At 39.6% G+C, this 25524-nt stretch overlaps 1 protein-coding gene across 1 annotated transcript in view; it reads right to left on the bottom strand.

Moving 5' to 3' along the window:
- Positions 1-4393: 4393 nt before the first annotated feature.
- PCDHB15 (protocadherin beta 15) overlaps positions 4394-25524 on the bottom strand; it is a 28928-nt gene continuing 7797 nt past the window's right edge. Inside the window, exons 2-3 of the mRNA XM_067732016.1 lie at positions 16458-16518; positions 4394-6887 (exon numbers count right to left, since the gene is read on the bottom strand). Coding sequence (XP_067588117.1) covers positions 6856-6887; positions 16458-16518 — 93 coding nt within the window. The 3' untranslated portion in view covers positions 4394-6855. The remainder of the gene's footprint in view (positions 6888-16457; positions 16519-25524) is intronic.

Genomic DNA, 25524 nt, shown 5'->3' with positions numbered 1-25524 from the left:
TCCATACCTGACCTGCATTGTTTATTTACTTACCTATCCAGTATCATTTAGCTGTATATCTATATATGCAGTTATCTATCGAAATAGTAATAAGAATTTGTGAACACAGTACCTCCCCACAAATGCCAGGACCTTGGTAGTAATATACATCTGATCGTACAAATGGTCCCTCCTACCACTCCCTGGACCCAGCAGATCAAGGTAACTGTCATCCTGAATTCTATGTGCATCATTCTTTGCTCCTCTGAATTTTTTTTTTGTATTATATGTTACTCCCACATATATATTTTTCTAGTTGTTTTAAATTTTATAGTAAGGGTAAAATACTGTATGTGATACTTTGGTACATTTTTTTCTCTAATATTTATTTTTAAAATCCAATCATCTTGTGTTCCTGTATTTCATTTATTTAGACTACTGTAAAACATTCCATTTTGTGAGTATGCCGTAGCTTATTCATTCAGTTGATAGGCATATGGATTGTTTCCTGATTTTTGCTCCTGTTGCCCACTGTCAATATAAACATTCTTATATATACCTCCTGATGCAAATGTGCAAGAATTTCTTTTGGGTATATAACTAGGAATAGAAATTCTGGAACTCGCAAGTATTTATCTAGGAGTAATCGTTATATTTAATAGCTAATATTCAACTATTTGGCAAAGTAGTTGTATGGATTTTTACATGCACTTGCAATATATAGGCCTGAATCTCTTGTATCCACAGGCTTTCCAACACTTGGCATTGTCAGGCTTTTAAATTTTTGTCAAACAAAAAAATCTACCTGATCTTGGTTTTGATCTATATTTCTCTAATTACAGCAAAAGAACATCTCTTTGTGCATCTATTGGTTATATGTTTCTTCTGTGAAATGTTTGTTCATGTCTTTTACAATTTTTCTATTGTTATTTTTATTTATATTGGTTTGTAGGAGTTCTTTATATATCCTTGATATTAATTCTTTGTCAGTGTGTATATGTGAGTATCCTCTCCTGGTTTGTACCTTTTCACATCTTTAAGATGTCTATTGATGAATGAAGTTTCTTGATTGTATTACAAATGTATTAATCTTTTATTCTATTGTCAGTGTCTTTTTTTTTTTTTTTTTTTTTTTGCGGTACGCGGGCCTCTCACTGTTGTGGTCTCTCCCGTTGCGGAGCACAAGCTCCGGACGCGCAGGCCCAGCGGCCATGGCCCACGGGCCCAGCCGCTCCGCGGCATGTGGGATCCTCCCGGATTGGGGCACGAACCCGTGTCCCCTGCATCGGCAGGCGGACTCTCAACCCCTGCGCCACCAGGGAAGCCCTGTCAGTGTCTTTTTAAAGAAATTATTTCTAGCCCAAGGTCTAAAATCCATTAACCTGTATTTTCCACTAAGAGCTTGAACGTTGTTTTGGGTTTTGTTTTTGTTTTTGACATTTGAGTCTTAGAACCATTTGAAGTTGATTTTTAAATTAAGAAACAATTTAATCTTTTTCTGTATGGATAACCATTTTTAATTGAACATTTCATCTTTTCGCATTGATCTGTGTTATGAACTGAATGTTTGTGCCCCACCCCCTACCCTAGTTCATATATTGAAGCCCTAGCCCCCACTGTGATAGTGCTAGGAGGAGGGGCCTTTGGGCACTAATTAGGTTTAGATAAAGTCATGAGGGTGGAGCCCATGATGGGATTAGTGTCTTTATAAGAAGAGGAAGAAATATCAGAGCTGCTTCTTAAACCACGTATACATACATGGTGTATGTATACATACATGGTGTATGTATACATACATGGTGTATGTATACATACATGGTGTATGTATACGTACATGGTGAGGAGGCTGCAGCCTGCAAGCCAGGAAGAAGACCATCATTAAGAAACCAACTGCTACATAGAGAATGGACTTGAGGACACGGGGAAGGGGAAGCTGGGACGAAGTGAGAGAGTGGCATGGACATATATACACTACCAAATGTAAAATAGATAGCTAGTGGGAAGCAGCCACATAGCACAGGGAGATCAGCTTGGTGGTTTGTGACCACCAAGAGGGGTGGGATAGGGAGGGTGGGAGGAAGGGAGACGCAAGAGGGAAGAGATATGAGAACATATGTATATGTATAGCTGATTCACTTTGTTATAAAGCAGAAACTAACACACCATTGTAAAGCAATTATACTCCAATAAAGACGTTAAAAAAAAAAAAACAGAAACCAACTGCTGGCACCTTGGTCTTTGACTTCCCAGCCTCCAGAACTATGCGAAATAAATATCTGTTGTTTAAGCCACCAGTCTATGGTATTTTGTTAGAGAAGCCTGAGCAGACTAAGACATTCTGAATTGCTATCTCTGTAATGTTCAAACATTCCATATATATATGTCTATTTTTGAGCTCCCTAATCTATTACATTTGTCAAATTTTCTGCCTGTGCACCAATATCAGACTATCTTGATTAATATAGCTTTATAACAAGTCAATAATAAGTAAGGCAAATTTTTAATCCTACTTTTTTTCTTAAGAAGTTTCCTAGCTCTTATTTTATTCTTTCATATGAATTTTAAAGTAATGTAATGTTTAAAGTAATGTTGTCCTGGGGGAGAAGAGAATTTATAACTTTAAAACATTGAATCTTCCAATTCAGGAACATCATATATTTCTCCATTTATATAAGTCATCTTAGTGTCTCTTCACAAAGGCATATGGTTTCTCCATAGAGGCCTTATACTTTATTAGTTAGACTTATTCCTAGCTACTTGATTTTTTTTAATTATTATAAATTCTATCTTTAAAATGTCAATTTCTGTTTACTGCTTTATAAAATAAATTGATTTTATATTGATTTTCCAAATTCAGCAACTTTACTAAACTCTTTAATTATAATATTTTATCTGTAGGTACTTTTGGATTTTCTTTGTACTCCTTAGTATCATCTACAAATAATAACAACTTTGCTTCTTATTCTGCAATCTACATAACTTGTATTTCTTTGCCTTATTATTCTGGCCAAAACTTCCAGTACAATATCAAATAAATGTAATAGTGGGCATTTGTGTCCTGTTTCTGATGTCAGAGGAAAGGTTTTAACATTTCACCATTAATGTGTTTTGCTGTACATGTTTTCATATCATTTAAGGATTAAGGAAGTTTTATTTCTAATTTAAGGAGTTTTTCCCCCCATTATAAACAGAATTTTATCCAATCCTTCTTCTGTGTCTCTAAAAATTATTGTATGATTTTTTTCTCTTTTACTTTATGTCAGTGAGTGATATTGGCTTTTAATTTTCCTTTCTTGATATCAGGGTTATGCAAAACATTTTAAGGGCGTCTTCTCCCTTTTTTTCTATTCTATGGTAGTGTTTGTATAAGATTGGAATTATTTCTTCCTTGAATTTTTGGTACTACTCACAGCGCCTTTCTTTCTTCCTTTGTTTTTTAAAGAAAAGTTTTTCTAATTAACTTGAAAAGTAGTTTAAGTGGGTAAGCAGAAGGGTACCTTGTATAATGCTAGACAGTTGCAGTATGGGAAGAAATGGACTTAGGCCCTGAGACGAAATTGGGGTGGTCCTCTACATCTGGGGAATGGGGACAGCAGCTCTCAGTGGAGCCCAGGCAGCGCCAGTTGTGACCCGACTGTGCGTTTGGTTTCAACCGGCGTCGTCCGCGAGTCCTGCGCTGGGTTACTTTACACTAGTGAAATGTTAACCAGCCATATTGGCTCAATAAATAGCTTCAGTAAGGAGTGAATTTCCTTCTAGAAATCAGTGCCTATTTTTCCTGGAAACTCCATTTTAAATAGTCTGGTTCCATCTGAAGTCAAGCTGTTGTCATTGCTGTCATTCCATGATGTTCTCTCCCGTGACACCTGTAGGTCAGATGAACCACTTTTTTGATTTAGAGATACTTACGTCCTTTGTGTTAAAGTTATTTTGAAGGGGTTGACTTGCTGGATGGCTCTATTCTTTTTCCTCCAGGAAGAAGGGGAGAAATGTACTTGGAAGTAATGTATGTTTATATCAATTTGCAAATTCCTGTACATATATATATATATATATACATACACATATATATATATGTATATATATATGTATATATATATATTTTTTCGGTACGCGGGCCTCTCACCATTGTGGCCTCTTCCGTCACGGAGCACAGGCTCTGGACACGCAGGTTCAGCAGCCATGGCTTACGGGCCCAGCCGCTCCACGGCATGTGGGATCCTCCCGGACCGGGGCACAAACCCGTGTCCCCTGCATTGGCAGGCGGACTCTCAACCACTGTGCCACCAGGGAAGCCCTAGCGATATATTTTTTTAAGCGTGAATGTAACAACATACTGTGAATTCCATCTTGGTTACAAATGAGACTCCTTTAGTCAGTTATGCAAATAAAATCAGTTCTTAAAAAAAAAACCAAAAAGAAAAAAACCTTATGGTTTAGTGGCTCCGATGATACCAAGCCCACGGTAAGCAGCTCTTATGACATTATGATCGTTTGATGTCCCATAGTCAGCCACTCATTCTCTACTAGGGCTCAGGAGCATGACAGCATCTACTTATAAGGACACAGAAGTTATCTGCTATAGAAGGCATGGATCTGCACTATAAGATTTGCACTATAATCATCCTACTGTGGCTTGCTGGAAACTCCACACAGCATCCTTATCCACTACTGGCATTTTTAGCAACATCAGATTGACTAGATGACATCAGATTGGCTAGTATTATCGTTTCAACCTGCTACGTATCTTTTCCTTACTCCGGGCCCTGCTCAAACCTGGCAGCATTTTGAGTTCCAAATATGGTATATGCTGCCTCTAAAATCCAGAGAGGTCCCCAAAGACAGTGCCTCTCTTTTAGTGGTAAGAGATGCAAGAGATAACTTGTATTTTACCTTGGGGGTGTGATTTCCTGGCATGCCCCAGACCCCTAGAATCATCACTGATGGGGCAGGCCCCTGAATCTTCACGGGGCTAATCTTTTACTCTTTGACATGCATGTGTCCTGCTAGGCCATCTAGGGTCCTTTTCATTTACTGCTCATTAGGCCCAATTAGCATGATGTCATCAATATGGTAGTCTAACATTATGTTCTGCAGAATGTTCAATGTTGAGGTCTTTGTGGAGTATGTTACAAAAGAAAGGGAAAGAGTTAACATAGCTCTGGGGCAAGACAGTGAATATATTTTGCTGCCCTGTTATGAGAAGATGAACTGCTTTTGATTTTATTCACTGGTGGAGTTTAAGATGAATGCATTCACCAGAAAAATAGCCACCTACCAAGTGCTAAAGGTTATACTAATCTGCTCCAGTAGAGATAACCACTGGTATGGCAGCTGTAATTGGAGCTGCCAGTTGATTAAGCAAATTGCAGTCCATTGTCATCACTATGATCCATCCAGTTTTTGCAGGGGGTGAACAGGTGAATTAAATGAGGATATGAGGAGACTATCACCTCTGCATACTTTAACTTTTAGACTGTAGTGCTCATCTCTGAAATTAGGATGCAGTGTTACTTATTTACTATCTTGGCTAGGGAAAGGGAAATTTCAGGTTTTCCACTATAATGTTTCTTACCCTACCAGTCAGGGAACAAATGAAAGGGTTTGACATTGAAGGTTTCTAAGACCATCCCCAGGTTTGGTGATTTGCTAGAAAGACTCATGAGACTCAGCATATAGTCATACTCGTGACTGTGAGAATGTAAAACGATACAGTAAAAGGATACAAAGAAAAATCAGCAAAGGGAAAAGGTGCCTTGGACAAAATCTGGAGGAAAGTAGATAGAAATTTCTAAGATCCTCTTCCTTGGATTCACACAGAATGTGCTTCATTCTTCTAGCATCAGATTGAAACAACATGTATGAAGTGTTGTCTACCAGCGAAGCTTACCTGAAATCCAGGGGTTTTATTGGGTGCTGGACACATGGGCATCCCCTGCCTAGCATAAACTACATTGTTTGTATATACAGTTTAGGCACAGTAAATGGCCTTTATCAGTTATGAAACGCTGGGGACAGTCTCCAAATCCAAGTCCCAGATGCCAACAAAGGGCCAACCTTGCAAGCAGGGCTTTCTGAGGATAGGAGTCTCAGGCCTGCTATGGTAACTCTTTCCTGCACAGCCCATCCCCTTGGCCCTTGGCCAAGGTGTCTTTACAACAAGATTATCATCAGTAGGACCCCATGTAGCAGGGTGAGACCAACATACAACATTGGCCTCAGTTATGCCCTCCATGGGTCCTAGATTTGGCCAGTTAAACAAATCCCACTAACCGTAAAGGCCTACCTTAGAAAGCCAGGTATCTTCCTGTTTAAGTTTTTGTTGTAACCTTTTCACCTGACCCAAGGCATCAAGTCAGGCACAGCACAACTCTGGCTAGGAAGTTGAAGCTGACACAAATGCCTTGTAGGGCTGAGGCAGTGTCATGATAGCAGGGTACACATGGAAGAAATACAGTCCCAGAGGGCACATGTAGTACCTCTGGAAACAGAGAGTTTACATAGTTAGGGCACCCCAAGCAGGACATACATTAGTTAGGCAGTACTGGTTAACAGAGACTTCAAGATGGCCTCTAACCATGGGGCCTCCTGCTCCAGGATTCTCAGTTCAGTCCAAATAATTCAGTTCAGTTTTTGGTTTCAAAGGGGCTTCCCGAGGCAGTTGGTTCCAAACAGTTTTGCTTGTGCATGACATCACCTTTTCCACCTCACAGGCGTGGACAGCATCTGGAAGTGTTCTGCATGGAAAGTGCAGGAGCTGGAGCCATTCTCTGCTGCCTCATAGTCAGCACTGTCAGGTGTGATTGTGGGCTCAGCAGTCCATTTGAATCCAGAATGCTCACAGCAGCTTGGAAAAGCAGCATGGGGAGTTTTCCTTCAAGAAGAGAGGGAAGCTTCCAGGAAGAGTTCTGAAAAACAAACATTGTTAATGTCCTCCCCACTCTCTGTGCCTCCCCGGGCTGTGTTTTCTTCATTGTTAAAAAATCAATGTGTCCCATTCAGCAATTATGACTTTATATTTTTTAGTCATCCTCTCCTCTTACCCAGATCTTTTGTCTGAAAGTGTCATATGCAAGACAAAAGCATTTTCACAGAAACAATTTTTAATATAATTTTTACCATAAAGTCATATCATGTTAAGGAATTTATCATGATGATATGCTGAATTTTCAAAGGTTTTCAAAATGGATTTACACGGATCAATCTCTTTCTGGGGATGGTTGCATTTAACAGTCAAATTGCCTTAATAAGATGTGTGTACTAGGTAAAAGGTGAGGGAAATAGAGTCACACTATCAGTTCATTGATGCAAATTGCAACCAATCTAGAAATCTGAACACAAGTCAATAGCAGTGGAACATACCCCATTGGGGGTCCAGAGTCTGATCTGTCAGGAGTGGGTGGAGGGGGTCATAGTTGCTGTGATGTGCCTTCCCCCAACTTGCAGCTTTCTACAGTACTCACAAATTAGAAATGCAACCGTTCTCTGTATATCTCTATCAGAAATATAGAGCCAGGGCTTCCCTGGTGGCGCAGTGGTTGAGAGTCCACCTGCCGATGCAGGGGACACGGGTTCGTGCCCCGGTCTGGGAGGATCCCACATGCCACAGAACGGCTGGGCCCGTGAGCCATGGCCGCTGAGCCTGCGCCTCCGGAGCCTGTGCTCCGCAGTGGGAGAGGCCACAACAGTGAGAGGTCCGCATACCGCAAAAAAAAAAAAAAGGGAAAAAAAAGAAAAAAAAAAAGATATATAGAGCCAGTCAGCACCTCAATTACAGATGGCCCCATCAGTAAATAAGACTTTCCTGTGGGCATCTGTAAGTGGTCCAGATGGTCCAGCCAGCATCCATGTTTTCTCTGTTTAAGGCCCCACAAAGGGGTTTCCTAAATCTGTAACAGGCACAGCATCTGTGTTCCCTTTATGGAGCCTGTGGCTGCTTTCAGTTTAGCACAGCTCATGCTATAACTGAAATGGTGCTTAGAAGATAGTATCAGATTTTCCCTTAGAGTCAGATCTAGGCGATTAGGATCTGTGAGTTCAGAATGCCAAGAAAGCCGGTGGTAGGGGACAGTGGAAATGCTCCCCAAATCCAAGTTCCCAGATAACAGCCAAGGGCCAACCTTGCAAGCAGGGCCTTGTAAGGATAGAGTATTAAGCCTGCTACATTAATTCTTTTCTGCACAGGCTTCTTCCAGCTGATGAGTATATCTATCCCAATTATACACTCAGGGACCCAGGAAATACTCACATGGTAGGTCTGGATGCTTTGGACCCACTCTGAGATGGATTTGGGCCTAAATTCCATTCATCTCTTCATCTCTATAAGCCTGCATTATAACTGAAGGACCATTATGGTGTTTTAGGTCACCTCTTATCAGAGTCTGCTCAGGAACTATATTTCACCTTCCTTGAGAAGTCTGGATAATCCACTTTCCCAAGTGCAGTTACCCAGGCAAACAGCTGCAGATCTCTTTAGGAAAGGATAGAAGGAACACTTAGAGTCTTTAGCTGCAGTGGCATTGCCCTTCCTTAAAGAGGGTCATCTTCCCCTTCTAACAGGCTCTGGTATGTGATCTGACATACCTAAAAACAGGGTGAGGAACTGCAATTGTCCATTGCAGTAGCTGTATACCAGCTCTCAAATATCTTTATTAAACAAGTCAAGCAACATTTTATTTGGCTGTCTATCTTTCTCACTCCCAGGAACACCATGGTTTATTGGGCATAGCCACAATCCCTATGTGTAAAAACACCTTGGTTGCCATGATGGTCTTGCTGCTGCCGCAGTAGTTAAATCTACTTTGCCACTAATTATGTGAAGCCATTTGGTCTCTGTTATTCTGAAATCTCATTATCCTCATTCATGCCAGAGAGCTCAGTTCTTTGCCAGCATCAATACCACAAACCCTTGTCTATAGGGGATAGTTACCCACTGAGCTTTACAAAAATACCAGTATTTTCCTCACTAGAAGCCTCACTTCTGGGCCATCTTAGGGAACATAATTGTCGGGTTCTCAGGGTTTATACAGTAAACCCATTCTAACATTCCCACCTCTCCGAGCCTTCTGATATTCTCCTCCATACTATGTCCAAGGGTAGTTCATATCTCTACTACATTTATTAGCCATTAATTGTGTCTAATCTTCAAAAAGCCTTTGACCTTTCTGGCCAAAGTATTAGGATCTGGTCCAGGTATCCTTGCCAGAATCCCAAGTCATGGGCAAGTTCTCCACGCCATTTAATTCTACCAAATCTAGGCTTATATTCTGTACCCTGGTCCAATACCCTCAAAATCCACTCTCACATTTTCCCTGTATCCTGCGGGTATGTATTGGTCAGGCCTTGCAATTCTTTCTGTGAAAGTTATCTCCCCCAGAATGGCGAGTATACTTTTCCATAGGTTATAGCCTAAAAGGAATGTGGATTAGAGGGACAGATGTGGAGAAGAACAAGTGTCACTTTGTAAAGCACCTGCCTCCTAAGTTTGTTGTATGATTTCCAGGAAAGGGGATAGTGCTTTCCTCTGGCAAGTAGTAAAAGTCTGCTTATGTTGGCCTGGAGGAGTCAGAGAGTCAAGGGCTTTAAGATTTTCATGTTCATTTAGCAGCAAATACTGGTATAGCTGGGGAAAGGGCTATTTGATATCTTATGGATAGAACTATGCCTGGCACATAGTAAGCATTATGTAATGTTTTTAAAGTAAAAAGCCACATAATTGACCTTCTTTTCAATTTCAGTATTAATATTCACAACTGCAGTGTTGAACATTTAGTGAGCATTCATATGAGGCACATATATCTACATACTCTGTACTCCATTCTGGAGAGTTCCGTAAAATATCTCTCACCCAGTGTGATACTGCGATTTATAATAGGAAATATATATTTGATCTTCGTCCTCGGTTTCTGATACGGCTCTTAAAACCCTTGGAATTTCCTAAGTGAAGTGAAGAGAGCAATAAAGGTGTCTCTTGTTATGTTATGTTAATGAGGTGACTTTTGGAAGAGCACCTAAGGATGGGATGCTGGTTGCCAGGAGAACCAAACATGTTATTAGAGGGTTAGAACTTTCAGTCCTTCCCCTGACATCTGGGGAGGGGAGAGGGACTGGAGATTAAGTTTAATCACCAATGACCAATGATTTAATCAACCATGCCTATGTAATGAAGCCTCCAGAAAAACCCAAAAGGACAGGGTTCAGAGAGCTTCTCAGTTGGTGAACACATGGATATTTGGGGAGAGTGGCACATTAGGAGGGCATGGGAGCTCTGTGCCCCTTTCCCCATACCCTGCACTACGCATCTCTTCCATCTGGCTCTTCCTGAGTTATACCCTTTTATAATAAACTGGTAATTTAGTAAGTAAAATGTTTCTCTGAGTTCTGCGCCACTCTAGCAAATTAATCAAACCCAAGCTTTGTGGGAACCTCTGATTTACAGTCAGTCGGTCAGAAGTACAGGTACAGCAGTACAGCAACCTGGGCTTGCCACTGGTGTTTGGAGTCTGAGAAGGGAATCTTGGGACCCTCCAATCCGTAGCCAGTTGGTCAGAAGCACAGGTAACAACCTGGGCTTGCAATTGGCATCTGCAGTTGGGGTTGCGGGGGGAGTCTTGTGGGACTGAGTTCTCAACTTGTGGAATCAGGTGCCATCTCAGGGGAGATAGTGTCAGAACTGAGTTGACTTGTAGGATACCCAGCTGGTGTCAGAGCATTGCTTGTTGGAGGTGTGGAAGAAAACCCCCTCTCCTCACATTGAAATTGGGTGCTCAGAACACAAAAGAGTTGACGTCAGTGACATGGGATTTGCTAGATTAGCCCTGGCTCACGGAAACACGTGGTTTGGGAAGAGAAAGGATGAAAGGGCAGGGGATGAAGAACCTCTGATTCCTGGGCCACATGGTCACCCATGGTATGGAGCAGCAGCTCGCCGTAGTCAGTTACTAAAGGTAAAAGTTACCAGTGGAATCCAAATCCTGGGGAATGGAATCACTGGGTGTATAAGGAAGTGCAAAATAATAAGAAGGATGCTAAACATACAATCCCTTGGTTATTGTTATCTGTAATAGCTAAACTAAAAGTAAAAGAGAATGCTGGGTTAGACCTTGATGCTGGTCCAAACTCAGATTTCAGTGAGTCTGAGCTTGGGCCACTAGCCTCAAAGCTGCCCCCAAGGTAAAAAATGTGCAGGGACAACAGAAAGGCCTCTAAGATCTCTGGTCACAAAGAAGGTAATCAACATGGGGCGGGTGGGAGGGGGAGAGGACAAAACCAAGAAACTCCTGAAGCCAGGGTTATGGTGTGAAGGAATTGTTTCATTTTGTAGATCAGTATCATCATTTTCCTGAAGAACGTTTACTGAAATGAATCATAACTAATGCGGGGGCTGTGTCTTTGGTTTTGAGTGCTGCAGAGTGGAAGAGCATGTTTGGGTTGATACAGGGCCCACAGCTCACTATGGAACAATCACAGATGACTATATGTGATTCAGATACACAAGAGGTTATTCCTGAGGGAACAGCCAGCCTGATGGACCAGATAAAAGCCACTGCAAGGTCTGTTTACCCTGCAGTGTTTGTCTTCCTCTATGAATGCCAAGTGGAAAACTTCAGATGAAATAGCTGATATGCTTCATATGCAAACCATGTGGTACTGGCTTTATGATGAGTAGGATATTCACCCGCTGAATATATTCTGAGGTTAAAGGGGCCCCTTCACATGGGCATCCCATATAATCCTATTGTCGCCAAATCAAAAAAGCGTTCAGGGCTTCCCTGGTGGTGCAGTGGTTAAGAATCTGCCTGCTAATGCAGGGGACACGGGTTCGAGCCCTGGTCCGGGAAGATCCCACATGCTGCGGAGCAACTAAGCCTGTGCATCACAACTACTGAGCCTGGGCTCTAGAGCCCGTGAGCCACAACTGCTGAAGCCCACACGCCTAGATCCCGTGCTCTGCAACAAAAGAAGCCACCACAATGAGAAGCCCGTGCACCCCAACGAAGAGTAGCCCCGACACACCACAACTAGAGAGTCCATACGCAGCAACAAAGACCCAACGCAGCCAAAAATAAATTTAAAAAAAATGTTCAGGAAACATCAAATTTGCTATCTTAGCTTCCCCTCACTGGGTCTTATAGATGCTAATAAAAACATTAAGTTAATTAACTAGAGAATGGGGAGAGGCCAAGGGGGAAGTCACAGGACTCTTCCCAAGGAGGTAGAAATTTTAAAACAGTTATTAAGGAATAAGATGAGGGACTTCCCTGGTGATCCACTGGTTAAGACCCCGCGCTCCGAATGCAGGGTGCCTGGGTTCGATCCCTGGTCAGGGAACTAGATTCCGTATGCCACAACGAAGATCCCACCTGCTGCAACTAAGACCTGGTGTGGCCAAATAAATAAATAAATAATAAATAGGTAAATAAATAAATATTTTTAAAAAAGGAATAAGATGAATGAAGTGGATATCGATAGGAGCAAAAGAAAGAGAAAACAGAAAGGGGAGTCACAGGACTCATTCCAGAAGAGTAGAAATCCTTAGATGGTTATTTAAAAAATGGAGTGAATAAAATGGACATTGATTGGGTTAAAACAAAGTTTTAATACAGCACTACCTAAGGTTGGGTGGGCCAAAGGAACCCCCCCCCTTTGATCTCTCAACATTAAAGTTGAGAGAGTCCACTCTATTTACCCCTGTTTGGAGAAATTTTAAAAGTCAGAAGGCAGACATTACAATGAGAAACCTGACTGGAAATTGCATGGGAGAGTGGGCAGGCCGATTTATAAGGTAAAGATTGACAAAAGGGCCAGGGTCACTTGGCTCAACCCCTCACTGGGTAGCCAAAGACTTTTGCACTGGAGTGGGTAAAATGGTCAGGGGCTGGAGAAGAGAAGTTTCCAGGACTCAACTGTGGTACCAAAGCCCATTGGTGAAACCCAATTAGATTAAGTTTAGATTAGATTAAGATTACCTAAAAAAGGTAATGGTTGATAGGATTATGAAAGTTAGAATTATGTAAAGAAGTGTGGGGCTTTCTTGGTGGCACAGTGGTTAAGAATCCGCCTGCCAATGCAGGGGACACGGGTTCAAGCCCTGGTCAGGGAAGATCCCACATGCCGCGGAGCAACTAAGCCCGTGCACCGCAACTACTGAGCCTGCGCTCTGGAGCCCGCGATCCACAACTACTGAAGCCCGCATGCCTAGAGCCCGTGCTCCTCAACGAGAAGCCACCGCAATGAGAAACCCGCGCACCGCAACGAAAAGTAGCCCCCGCTCGCCGCAACTGGAGAAAGCCCGCGTGCAGCAATGAAGGCCCAATGCAGCCAAAAATAAAGTAAAAAATAAATAAATTAAAAAAAAAAGAAGTGTGTCAACTTTTCCTGAATGTTTTATGGGAATGCATATTACGAAGGGCAAGGGAACACTTCGCCTACCTAGTATTGTAAAATCAAAACCTGTGGATGCTATACACTACCGAATGTAAAATAGTTGTCTGGTGGGAAGCAGCAGCATAGCACAGGGAGATCGGCTTGGTGCTTTGCGATGACCTAGAGGGGTGGGATAGGGAGGATGGGAGGGAGGAGGGGTGGGATAGGGAGGATGGGAGGGAGGCTTAAGAGGGAGGGGATACGGGGACACGTGTATGCATATGGCTGATTCACTTTGTTGTGCAACAGAAACTAACACGATATTGTGAAGCAATTATACTCCAATAAAGTTCTATTAAAAAAAGAACAAACCAGTGGATGAAGTCCTAATAGAGGCTACAGTTAGGAACATATGAGTTGTTGGAATTACAGTAAAAGTTTGTAGGAGAATTGGTATGTTTGAACTTACTAGAGAATGGACTTGAGGATATGGGGAAGGGGAAGGGGAAGCTGTGACAAAGTGAGAGAGTGGCATGGACATATATACACTACCAAACGTAAAATAGATAGCTAGTGGGAAGCAGCCGCATAGCACAGGGAGATCAGCTTGGTGGTTTGTGACCACCTGGAGGGGTGGGATAGGGAGGGTGGGAGGGAGGGAGACGCAAGAGGGAAGACATATGAGAACATATGTATATGTATAGCTGATTCACTTTGTTATAAAGCAGAAACTAACACACCATTGTAAAGCAATTATACTCCAATAAAGATGTTAAAAAAAAAAAAAAAAAGAACAGGCTTTATGTGAAGTGCTTGTGTCTTTTTTACCAGATTGTATTTGGGAGATGGACACTGAATCTGACTGCGGAACATTTCCCCTACCTAGTATTGTCAAACAGGAGGTATGTAAATCCACCTTTCAAGCAATATTAATTGGACATGCTAATGGGAACCAGTAAGATTGCCTGAGCCATACAGTGTAGAATGGAAGCTGGAGTGCTGGTGGGGACAAATTCTCTGTGCAATAGCCCTATGTGGGGCATATACTAGGGCTTATGGCTAGAGCCTGTGAGTGCTTCCCAGTGATGACTACTGGGACTTTGGACAAGAGAATTTCCACTTGAGGGGTGTTTACTCCCTTGGAGTAAAAAAAGACACAAGCACTTCCCATAAAGCCCTATAAAGAGCCCTTGCCTGGCTGACAGAGCTGCTTGGTTTGTAGATTCCAAGGTGAATGGACAACATCCTGTTTGGAAGGCCATCACTCTGATGGAAGGAGGTAAAAACAAATCAGACTGGTGGGCTGAATTGCATGCTGTTTCCTCAGCAGTGATGGAAGGATTGAACAGTGGAAAAAAGCCACTATGTTTGGCTTTTTACTGACTCATGCACAGTGGCCAAAATGATTGGAATCGACAAGAAGATACACCTGTGTGTTTGCTTGAGGTGGCCAACTGGGTCCATGAGGTTGAGGGTTTGCAGCAAGGCAGAGATGGGCTGAATCTAAACATATTCCTCTTGTACCCTCTGAGGCACAAAATGTTTTATCTGCCAACAAAATACACAGAGACTGCAGATAGCTGTGTGACCAACTTCCTGGCGGGAAAGCCCTTGAGCACAGCTGGCTGTTACTGGTAGCCCTATGGGGCTACAAATGGGTCGTGATAGGAATAGACACTGATTCTGGTCTGGACTTCGCTTACCTGGTGGTAAATGCAAATGCTCAGAATATTGTGAGAGAATTGGAAGAGAAGATATTGCACCAATTTGTATAGCTGACTATCATTTCTTCAGACCAATGACCTCACTTTACAGCCCATAATGTCCAACAATGGGCAGAGAGATATCCTCCTCAGAGTAATATTCTGATAGAGAATTGGAACAGGCAATTAAAACATTGATTGTCTAAAACAGGAGGAGATAAAAGCACGAAGGGCTGGTTTACACATATTCATGAGAATGTGCTCACACTCAACAAGAGGGGGGCTAAAAGAGTGTCCTCACTGAATAGATTTCTCTTGTTTTCCTGGTGGATCTGGGGCAGAAGGGTTGGGGAAGGTGCTGGTATACTTTCTTCTTCATATAACCTCATCTTTTTTTTTCTCCTACTTGTTGCATTGGTCATAGGACAGGGCTGCAATTACAAGGACAGGAAACATGAATGGATTCCTAAGTAAGGAACTATAACTATGTTTTTAACCTTATGTCAGAATTCCCAAGGGCCTAATGGGGCAGGATGTACCTTCACACCATCTGGCAAAATTGGGATTAACAGTGAATGCCACTATATTGCCTGGTGGTAAAGATAGCCCACTAGTTCTGCATCTATGTACCTTACTCTATGGGAACAGAGTGGACAGAGGAAGAAGCACTTGCTAGAGTAGTACTGCGGTCTGCAATCTACACCAGCATACTGGCTGAACCTAATGTCCCTTCCAAAGGTAGAAAAGTTTGGGATAAAATGGAAAGAAGAAAAAATAGTAGCTATTGGTAAAGGAATGAAAAATGGGTTATGTAATGAGGGAAATTCAATATTACATTAACACCTCGGAAGAGGCTCAGAGCAAGAGATGATACCCAGACTTTCTTGTTACCAACCCTCTAATCTTATTCCCTTTTACCCCATGGCATATAGGCCAAACCATTAGCCACCACTCATGAATAAGTGCTGTTATGGACTGAATTGTGTCCTTGCTGAAAAAGATATATCGGCATCCTAAACCCCAGTAGCTCAGAATGTAACTTCATTTGGAGATAGGGTCTTAACAGAGGTAATCAAGTTAAAACAAGGTCATTAGGATGGGTCCTAATCCGGGATGGTTGATGTCCTTATAAAAAGGGGAAATTTAAACACAGAGACAGACACGCATAGAGGGAAGACCATGTGAAGAGAAGGAGAAGATAGGGAGAAGATGGCATCCACATCCAAGGAAACAGAAATGGAGCAGATTCTCCCTCTCAGCCTTCACAAAGAACCCACCCTACTAACACCTTGATTTAAGACCTCTAGCCTCAAAAACTGTGAGACAATGAATTTCTATTATTTAAGCCACCCAGTTTGTGGTACTCTGTTATGGCAACCCTAGAAAACTAATACAAATGCAAATACATACCTCGGGCCATCTTTCTTTCCAAGAAAAGTGAACAGTCAGATGTACCACTCAAGGTTCTTTCCTATCAAGGGAAGAGAGGCAAGATAGGTGAAGGGGATTAAATAGTACAAAGTACTAAATATAAGATAAATAAGATACAAAGATATAATGTACAGTAGAGGGAATTTAGCCAATACTTTATAATAACTTTATATGGAATATAATCTATAAAAATATTGAATCACTATGTTGTACTTCTGAAAGTACAATGATATTGTAAGTCAACTATACTTCAATTAAAAAACAAAAAGCAAAAAAACAAACCCATAAAGGTCTTTCCTAGCATGAAGAGTTCCTTTCTCTTCTGCCCTTCCGAGCCAGTCCCGTGGGATGTAATACATTACTAGTCTCCTTATGGTTTGTGTCAGAGTTCTGTGAGGAAATATTTTAAAATTAGGCTCAAATTTTCCCTCTTTAGTGATCTGATCACAGGGAATGAGCTGATCATTCCCTTCTCTACTGTCCATTCTAGGTTTCTTTTCACCTTCACTAGCATGTCTGCTGGTTTTGGTGGCTTATCTGGTGGTATAATACAGATAATACATCCCCAATAGATATGAGCCCTTGTCATCAAGCCCTTTCAATATGGGATTGTTGCATATATCCAATTACCAATAAGGCCATAGATATAGGTTGAAAGAGAGGTGGTAATGCAGGAGCAGTAGGTGTATTGCCAGTATAAACCGTCCACTTATGAAACATATTTATGCTCTCCAGACCTGCTCACGTATGATCTTGTATTACTACTTCCACTTGAAGATGGAGTGCTGCTACACATGCTACAATTTTATGGTTTGATAAATCAGGTAAATTATAGACACCTCAGATCACATGTTCACTTTATGTCCCACAGTCAGGGGTTCAGTCTCTACCGTGGTCCAATAGCAAGCCAGGAGCTGTGTTACTGAGTTGGGATCTCTAAGAAGCAGACTCTGAGATTGAGTTAAAGTAGGGTATTTTCTAGGGAGTTCTTTGCGATTAACATTCATGGGGAGAGCTGACAGAGGCAGGATTCAGCAAAGAGAGAAGTGGGGAACTCTGAAGCTAAAATGTCCCTTCAGAGTTATGCTGAACTAGCTGAAATGGCTAGGTCTTTATATTTCCACATTGATCAGTCATTGGATGTGGGCTGCCTGAAAAGGGTGTGACAGCTGAAGGGTGCCTACTGATAACACTCCTGGCATTCCCAGAATCAAGACTTCCATGGAAAGGGAATTTGAGTGGTGCATGTCCATGTCCTTATAGTCCACCTTCTGTGCCTCTCAGATCCTTTTCTTCACACATATTCAGGGAGCAGCTCCTTCATGGTTCTGCTGGTCTTCTCTTCCTGGGGGAAACTTAGAAGAGAAAGTTTAATGGGATGACCTATAGTCTCTACCACTGAAACTGGTTTCAGGGTTAGAACTGATAATCATTGTCTCCCTTCTCTACTATCTATTCTAGGTTTCTTTTCACCTTCACTAGCATGTCTGCTGGTTTTGGTGGCTTATCTGGTGGTATAATACAGACGTTCATCCCCAATAGATATGAGCCCTTGTCATCAAGCCCTTTCAATATGGGATTGTTGCATATATCCAATTACCAAAATAACTGGGCTAGTGTGTACCAGGAGGCACTCAAGTGGGTCAACTATGTGCCAAACATATTTTTCCTTGAACCCTGTGTGTCATAGCAGCCCTACTTCCTCCTGATGATCAGGGTCAGTTTCCCCTGTCAAGCTGGTGGCTCCTCTCTTGTCTGCTGGACACTGGTCATATGGAACGGAAAGGATTGAGGATATAGCTTTAGCTTATAGTATAGCGGGAATCATGCAATATCCCCTGGTGGAAATGTTTCCCTTTAAGGACAAGGACTTCTAACTCTGCAGAGCCCAGAGTTTCAGAAAAGGGAAGCACAAATTCCCCAAGCAGGTCATTGAGAGCAATGTTAACTGAAGCCACTCCTTCCATATAAAGTAAAGGGTTTAGTGTTTGTCTCTATTGCTGGCATATTGGAAATTTGGATATGGAAGCACCTAAATCAACCTTGGTAAGTGAGGTGCTTGAATAGCTTTTATCTTTGCCACTGTGGCCTCTTTGTTCATCTGCTCATCATGCCAGCAGTGGTCTGGCTGATGAAAGAGTCTGTCTGATGTCAAAAGGATCAATAATTTTGTCTATTCCAATGTTTAGTGACTCTTTCTTGGTGGAATGCCCTCTGGTGGCCATTAACTTATTAACATATACTTATCACATTAACTTATTAACATATACTTATCACATATAGGTCTTCACACTTTGTGTTTACTCCCATATATTCATCATGCTTCTAATCCATTACTCCTTGTACCCAATCTTCCAGCTTTCCAGGATCCCAAGATTTTATTCTCTAATACCTTTATTCAATGGGAAAAAAAGCAAAGCTCTTTGTAAGAATAGTTGGATACATGTCTGGATCAGCAGAATATAGAATAATTTTGTGACCTCTTGTTATTTCCAGAAAGCAAGGACGCTTTCAAAATCATAGGTTGGGTCAAAAGTCCACAGCAGCCAGTTTGAGGAGTCTCCTGCTGGCCAAGTTGTGATAAGTTACTTGCAAAAATGGACCAAAAATGTATACTTGATTAAAACAAGTTAAGTCCATAGATGCCATGAATATGTAATGATACTAAAAAGAAAAAACTTGATTATTTCTTTTATTTAGTTTATTTATTGATCCTTTTGCCAATACTTCACTGTCTTGATTATTGCAACTATACAAGATGTCTTGAAAAAAATATATATATATTTGCTTGTCACTTGCCAATTTCCACAAAACAGCCTACTTGGATTTTGATTGGAGTTCCATTTCTCTAGAGATCATTTTGGTAATTGTGAACATCTTAAAAGTTTTGAGTCTTCAATCCATGAACATGGCATATTTCTCCATTTATTCAAATCTTCTCAATTTCTGTTTGCAATGTTTTGTAAGTTTCAGTGTGAAAGTCTTGCACATCTTTAGTTAAATCTATTCCTAATGTATCTTTTTGATGCTATTGTAAATGGTAGCATTAAACTTTTATTTTCCATTTGTTACTTGCGATTATATATAAACATAATTTATTTTTATATATTAGTCTTATATTCTGCAACCTTGCTAAATCTGCTCATTAGTCCTAGTAGTTTTCTTGTAGGTTCTTTAGGATTTTCAACATATACAATTAGGTCATCTGTAAATAAAGACAAATATTTTAAATATCTGTGCCTTTTATTTATTTTCCTGGCTTTTTACATTGACTAGATCTTCCATTATAATGTTGAACAGAAGGAGTGAGAACTTTCTGGCTTTGTCTCTAATATTATGGGGAAGCATTCAATATTTTACCAGTAAGTATGATGTTAGATTTAGGATTTTAGTAGGTTTTTTTTTAAACCACAATGAGGATGTTCCCATCCTCTAGTGTGTTGAAAGTTTTCACAAAATGCATTTTGAATTTTTCAAAGATTTTCTATGCATTTATTGAGATGATCATATATATGTTCTTTATTTTGTTAATATGGTGAATTACACTGATAGTTTTAATTTAACAATACTATGTTTATCATTTAGGAATTTCATTCCGTTTTGACTAACATAAAACTCCCACAAATCAGCAAGGGGCTTATTTCTCTCCTGGGAGAGTCTAGAAATAGGCAACACAAGGACAGTATGGCCACTCAACAATTGCAATAGGGGAGCAAACTTACTCATTTGTTTGTTTTCTTTTGCTGCAACATGTTATGACTCAGGAAAAACAGAGTCACTGGAAGTATTAGGAGAACTATGTGCTCACTATAGAAATTAGACCTTTCAAAAGTGTGGAGAAGAGGTAATCAGAGGATTGGAGAAAGTCTCTAAACACAATATTCTGAAACAGTGGTATGAATGGACAGTTTTGAGTTTTCAAGGAAATTCAAACAGCTGTGCACATCTATCCACCAAAGTAGGACCATGAAGGGTGAGCTCATGGAGATGTTTGTGGAAACTGCTACCTCTAAGGTGACTAAAGTGCTTGTGATTGGCTCAGGGTTGATGTTATTCTGCAAAGACAGTAGTCAGGAAGATAAGCTTGAAGTTTGGAACTTCTGAACAGTTCTGGATCTGTCTGTCAATCTGCTACTTCCACATCATTTTGAGATTAATGGCTTCTTCATTTTTGCATTTCAAATCTCATGTAGCTTCCTCTTTTGTCTAATTCTAACCATACAGCAAGAGGATTCTAGACAATGTAATTCTAAGCTTCATATAACATAATCCAGCACAACTATCATTACCCCTAACTTTCACCCTCATGGTTCCAAGTTCTCTCTTTTCAACTTGAATTGTTGTGTCCAACTTAAAGGAGGAGCAAAGTACAAAAGGTTAAATTACTGAGTCTGATGAAACCATCTTTTTTTGATAATTTTGAACATTTTTTATGTATATCAACTACTTATTAACCAAAACAATTGTTATATACTACACTAGCCACAAAAATGCTGAAGATACACCTTTCAACAGTTAAGGTCAATAACCTGAAAATTTCTAAGTTTTCATGGTAAGGAAGAAGGGTAGAATAGCTACCAGGTAGGCAAATCCCAGTGTCTGCCACAGTAGGCCAGAAAGAAAATCCCAACAAGTACCAAAGTCAATATCCCGAGGACCACATGCATTGCATATAGTGGAAATTAATTAGAAACAATAACAAAGCTAATTTCAAATACACTTACTTGCATGTTAAAAAATACACTTTACTTCAGTCTGAGATTTCACAATGGAAATGAGACAATATACATAGGTGAACCACAATGAAAATAATACATTTTGAAAGTTGTGTGAAATAGCTGAAAGAGTACTGGGAGCAAGTTATTGCCATAGAGGTTTATATTAGAAAATGAAAACTATAAAATATGAGCTAGGGGATCACTTCAAAGATGAGAGACACACTGATAAAGCAATTCCGTATTTATAACATTTGAAACATTTCTCCTCTGTTATTGCTTTCCTTATGCCTAACAAAGAAGAGATGCATCTGAAGGTTTTCCCACATTGATTACATTCATTGGGTTTCTCTCCAATGTGAGTTTTCATATGTTTTTGGAGTATTAGGGAAAACTAAAGGATTTTCCACATTCTTCAAATTCCTATCTCCCAGTATGAGTTCTCACAAAGAATGAGAAAGACCTGAAGGCTTTCCCACATTCTTTACATTTATATGGTCTCTCTTCAGTGTGTGTTCTCATATATGCCCTAAAGTGTTAGGAATTATACTCTCCCACACTTATTACACTTATATGGTTTCTCTCTAATGTGAATTTTCACACAGCTTTGAAAGAATTAGATACAAGTTAAGATTGTCCTACACTTCAAATACTAATAGGATTTCTTTTCAGTGTGAGTTCTTACAAGTTTCCTAAGTGATGAGGAACAGCCAAAGGCATTCCTGCATTTCGTATATTCACAGTGTTTCTCTCCAATTTGTGTGATCACATGTACAGTAAAATGTGAAGAATAAAAGAAGGACTTGTCACATTGTTTACAATTATAGGGCCTCTCTCCAATATTTGTACTCATGTGGTTACTAAAAGAGGAAGGGAATTGTGCATTCCTTACATGTGTAGAGCTCATATCTGGTGTTTTCTCATTTGTAGAGTAATCTTTGAAGAATAAGTGAAGGTTTTCCCACATTCCTTACATTCATAATGCTTCTCTCCAATTCGAGTTCTTATGGGTACTTTAAGGGATGTAGAAGAAATAAAAACTTTCTCACATTCTTTTACATTCATTGGGTATATTTTCAATATGAGTTCTCACATTTGCAACTAAAGGATGAGGGACAATTGAAGATTTTTCCACATTTTTTACCTTCATAGAATTTTTCTCCAATGAGAGTTTCCACATTTTCTTAGAGATGAAAGAAATGGAACGCTTTTTCACATTATATAAATATGAAGCCTATCTCCACTGTGAATTCTTACATGTATAGCAATGCATGAAGAATGAACAGAAGCATTCTTACATTTTATATATTCACAGTATTCTTCTCCAGTGTGAATTTTCACATGAGTCCTAAGATACAAAGAATAGCTGAAGAGTTCTCTACATTTCTTACATTGTTAGCATTGTGTCCAGTGTGTCTTAACAAGTGAATGATTAATGAAGGCTGTCACATAGCTAGTGAATTCACAGGATTTCTCTTCAGTATGAGTTCTCTTGTGCACATTTAAGTGCAAATTAAGAAACAGGCTGAAGGCTTTTCCATATTGATTACTCTCATTATAGTTCTCTCCAGTATGAAACACCTTCCACATAGTAGATTTTAACGTCTTTCTGAAATATTTTCCAATTCGATTTTATTCACAGAGATTCTCCACCATAAGAATTCTTAAATATCTCTCCTGTGTCTGAAACTGATCTGTGCCATGGCAAAAAGGATGATAATTATGTAATAGGAAGCTTTTCACATTGTAGATGAAGTAGTATAATACTAAGTTAAGGTAGACCATGATAAGTAAAGGCTGTATATTCTTATTCGTAGGGGAAATACCTCCCAAAATGTTACAGGTAAAAAGTCAATTTAGGACATAAAATGGAATACCAAAAAATACAGAATTAAGCCAAAAGAAAACAGAAAACAAAAAAAAAAAGGAGTGAAAACAGAGAGTGTGAATTAAAAAATTCAATAGACACAATTATATAAATAATTATATTAAACATAAATAGAATGCACTCTCCCATTACAAGGCAGAAATGATAATACTGGAGAAAAAAAAAAAGATCCAACTCTATGTAGTTTACCAAAGATGAACTTAAAATATAAAGACAGGATGAAAGCAAAAGGATGAAAACAGATATATTATACAAACCCCAAGCATAAGAAATATGGATAACTCTATTAATATCAGATTTAAAGTATCACTAGAAACTAAAAGGGATGTTTCATAGTGCTTAATGTCAATTCAACAAGAAGATAAAATAATCCTACTGATGTACACGTCTAACAACAGAGCTTCACAATACATGAGGTTTAAAAAAATGCTAGAACTGAAAGAAGAAACAGACAAATACACAGTTATAGTTGAAGAATTAATATTTTTCTCTCAGTAATTGATAGAACATGTAGGAAAATGTGGTAAGGATAAAGAATATTTAAACAACATTATCAAAGCAATTTGGCTTAATTGATATTTACAGAACACTACACACCACAACTGTAGAATACGCATTTCCTTCAAGTACACATGCAAAACTTATCAAGGTAACCCATATGTTAGATAACAAAAACAAAACAGCAAAACTCAATACATTTCAAAGGATTGAAATTGTACAGAGTAAGTTCTCAGACCAAAACAGAATTATTTTGGATATCAAAAATAATATCCCTGGATATTTGGAAATTAAGCAATACTTCTAGTTAAGCAATAGATCAAAGAAGAAATCAACAGGGAAACTGTAAATAAATTCAAACTTAATGGTAATAAAATCACAATGTATCAAAATTCATGAAATGCAGCTCAATTAATGCATAGAAAGAAATTTATAACTTTAAATTATATATTTATATATTTTAACTGTATTAGAAAAGAGTCAACGATCTAAGCTTTCAGAGAAACTAGAAAAAGAATAGAAAACTAAATCTGAAGTAGGTATAAGAAAAGAAATAAAAACGTATGAGTGGAAATCAATGAACCAGAAAACAGAAAGTAATAGGAAAATAACAAAGACAAGGTTGGTTTAAAAAAAGAAAGATTAATAAAATTGATATACTCACTGCAATACTGATAAAGGCAAAAGGAGAGAAAACATGTTTACCAATAACTAGAAGGAAAAAGGGGTACCACTACAGATCCTAAATATATTGAAAAGATAATAAAGGAATATTATAAATAACTTCATGCCAGTGTATTAACATCTTGGGTAAAATGGACAAATTGTTTTAAAAACACAAGTTACCAACTGACACAAGAGGAAATAGAAACCTGGAATTGCAGCATATCTATTTAATAAGTTCACTTTGCAATTCAAAATTTCCCCACAAAGAGAACGGTAGCCACACATGGCTTCTGGTAAATTCTATCAAATACATAAAGAAGAAATAATAAATATCTTACACAACCTCTTTCATAAAAGAGAGGTGGAATAAACAATCGTCAACTCATTTTATGAGACCAGTATAATCCTGAAACTAAACCTGACAAGGGGATAACATGAAAAAATATAGAGAGACAAATATCCCTCATGAACGTAGATGCAAAAACTCTCAACAATGAAGTGGCAAATGTTATCCCCCAATAGATAACATTTTTCACACTGCTGCATGCCACCTGGAAGAAAAACATATGAACAGTTTGCCTGATGAATCACAGCCATACAGGTACTCTTCCGTTCCCAGTCTGCAGGACTCCAGTTTGTCAGATCTCCTTGGATCTTTGTATTCTTCTACTGTTGCTGCTGCTAGCTCATATTCAGAATGGAGATGGACTTGATTCAGATCTCACCACTCAGATTTCAGCTGTGACTACCAAAACTACTGCTATGATGGCCATTTGAACTGGCAAGATGGAAACTACCAAAAGGACCAGGACTAGGGTAAGGCAAGCGTCTCAGAAGCAAAATTAATGGGTCACCCAAAAACTTAGTAGTAAAGATAGATACTACTTAATGCAATATTCTAAAAAGTCAAACTTAATGAAATAATTCATGATGAACAAAATATTAATATTTTAAATAAAGACAGGATCCAACCCTACACTTGCAGAACTTGGCCTCACCCTAATTCCAGCCCTGACACATCCTGACATCAACTTTATTGTTTCCTGAGCCCACTGGGGAAAAAAGGACCAAGTCTGGGCTACACTTCCCTCCCCTGGGCTGCTCCTTCAAGTCCAAGAGGGCTACTAAGCTTCTAGATCCAATAATTCTGGCATTGTTAAATTTACAAAGAGAAACATCCTTCACTTCGCAAATATAATCTATTTTAGGATATGTTAGTAATGGCAATTTTATTTATTTTCATTTATTTATTTTTTTTTTTTTTTGCGGTACGTGGGCC

Source organism: Pseudorca crassidens, chromosome 3, assembly GCF_039906515.1.
Source record: "Pseudorca crassidens isolate mPseCra1 chromosome 3, mPseCra1.hap1, whole genome shotgun sequence".
In the NCBI taxonomy this organism is placed as follows: Eukaryota; Metazoa; Chordata; class Mammalia; order Artiodactyla; family Delphinidae; genus Pseudorca; species Pseudorca crassidens.
This window is presented reverse-complemented; position numbering and strand designations above follow the sequence as displayed.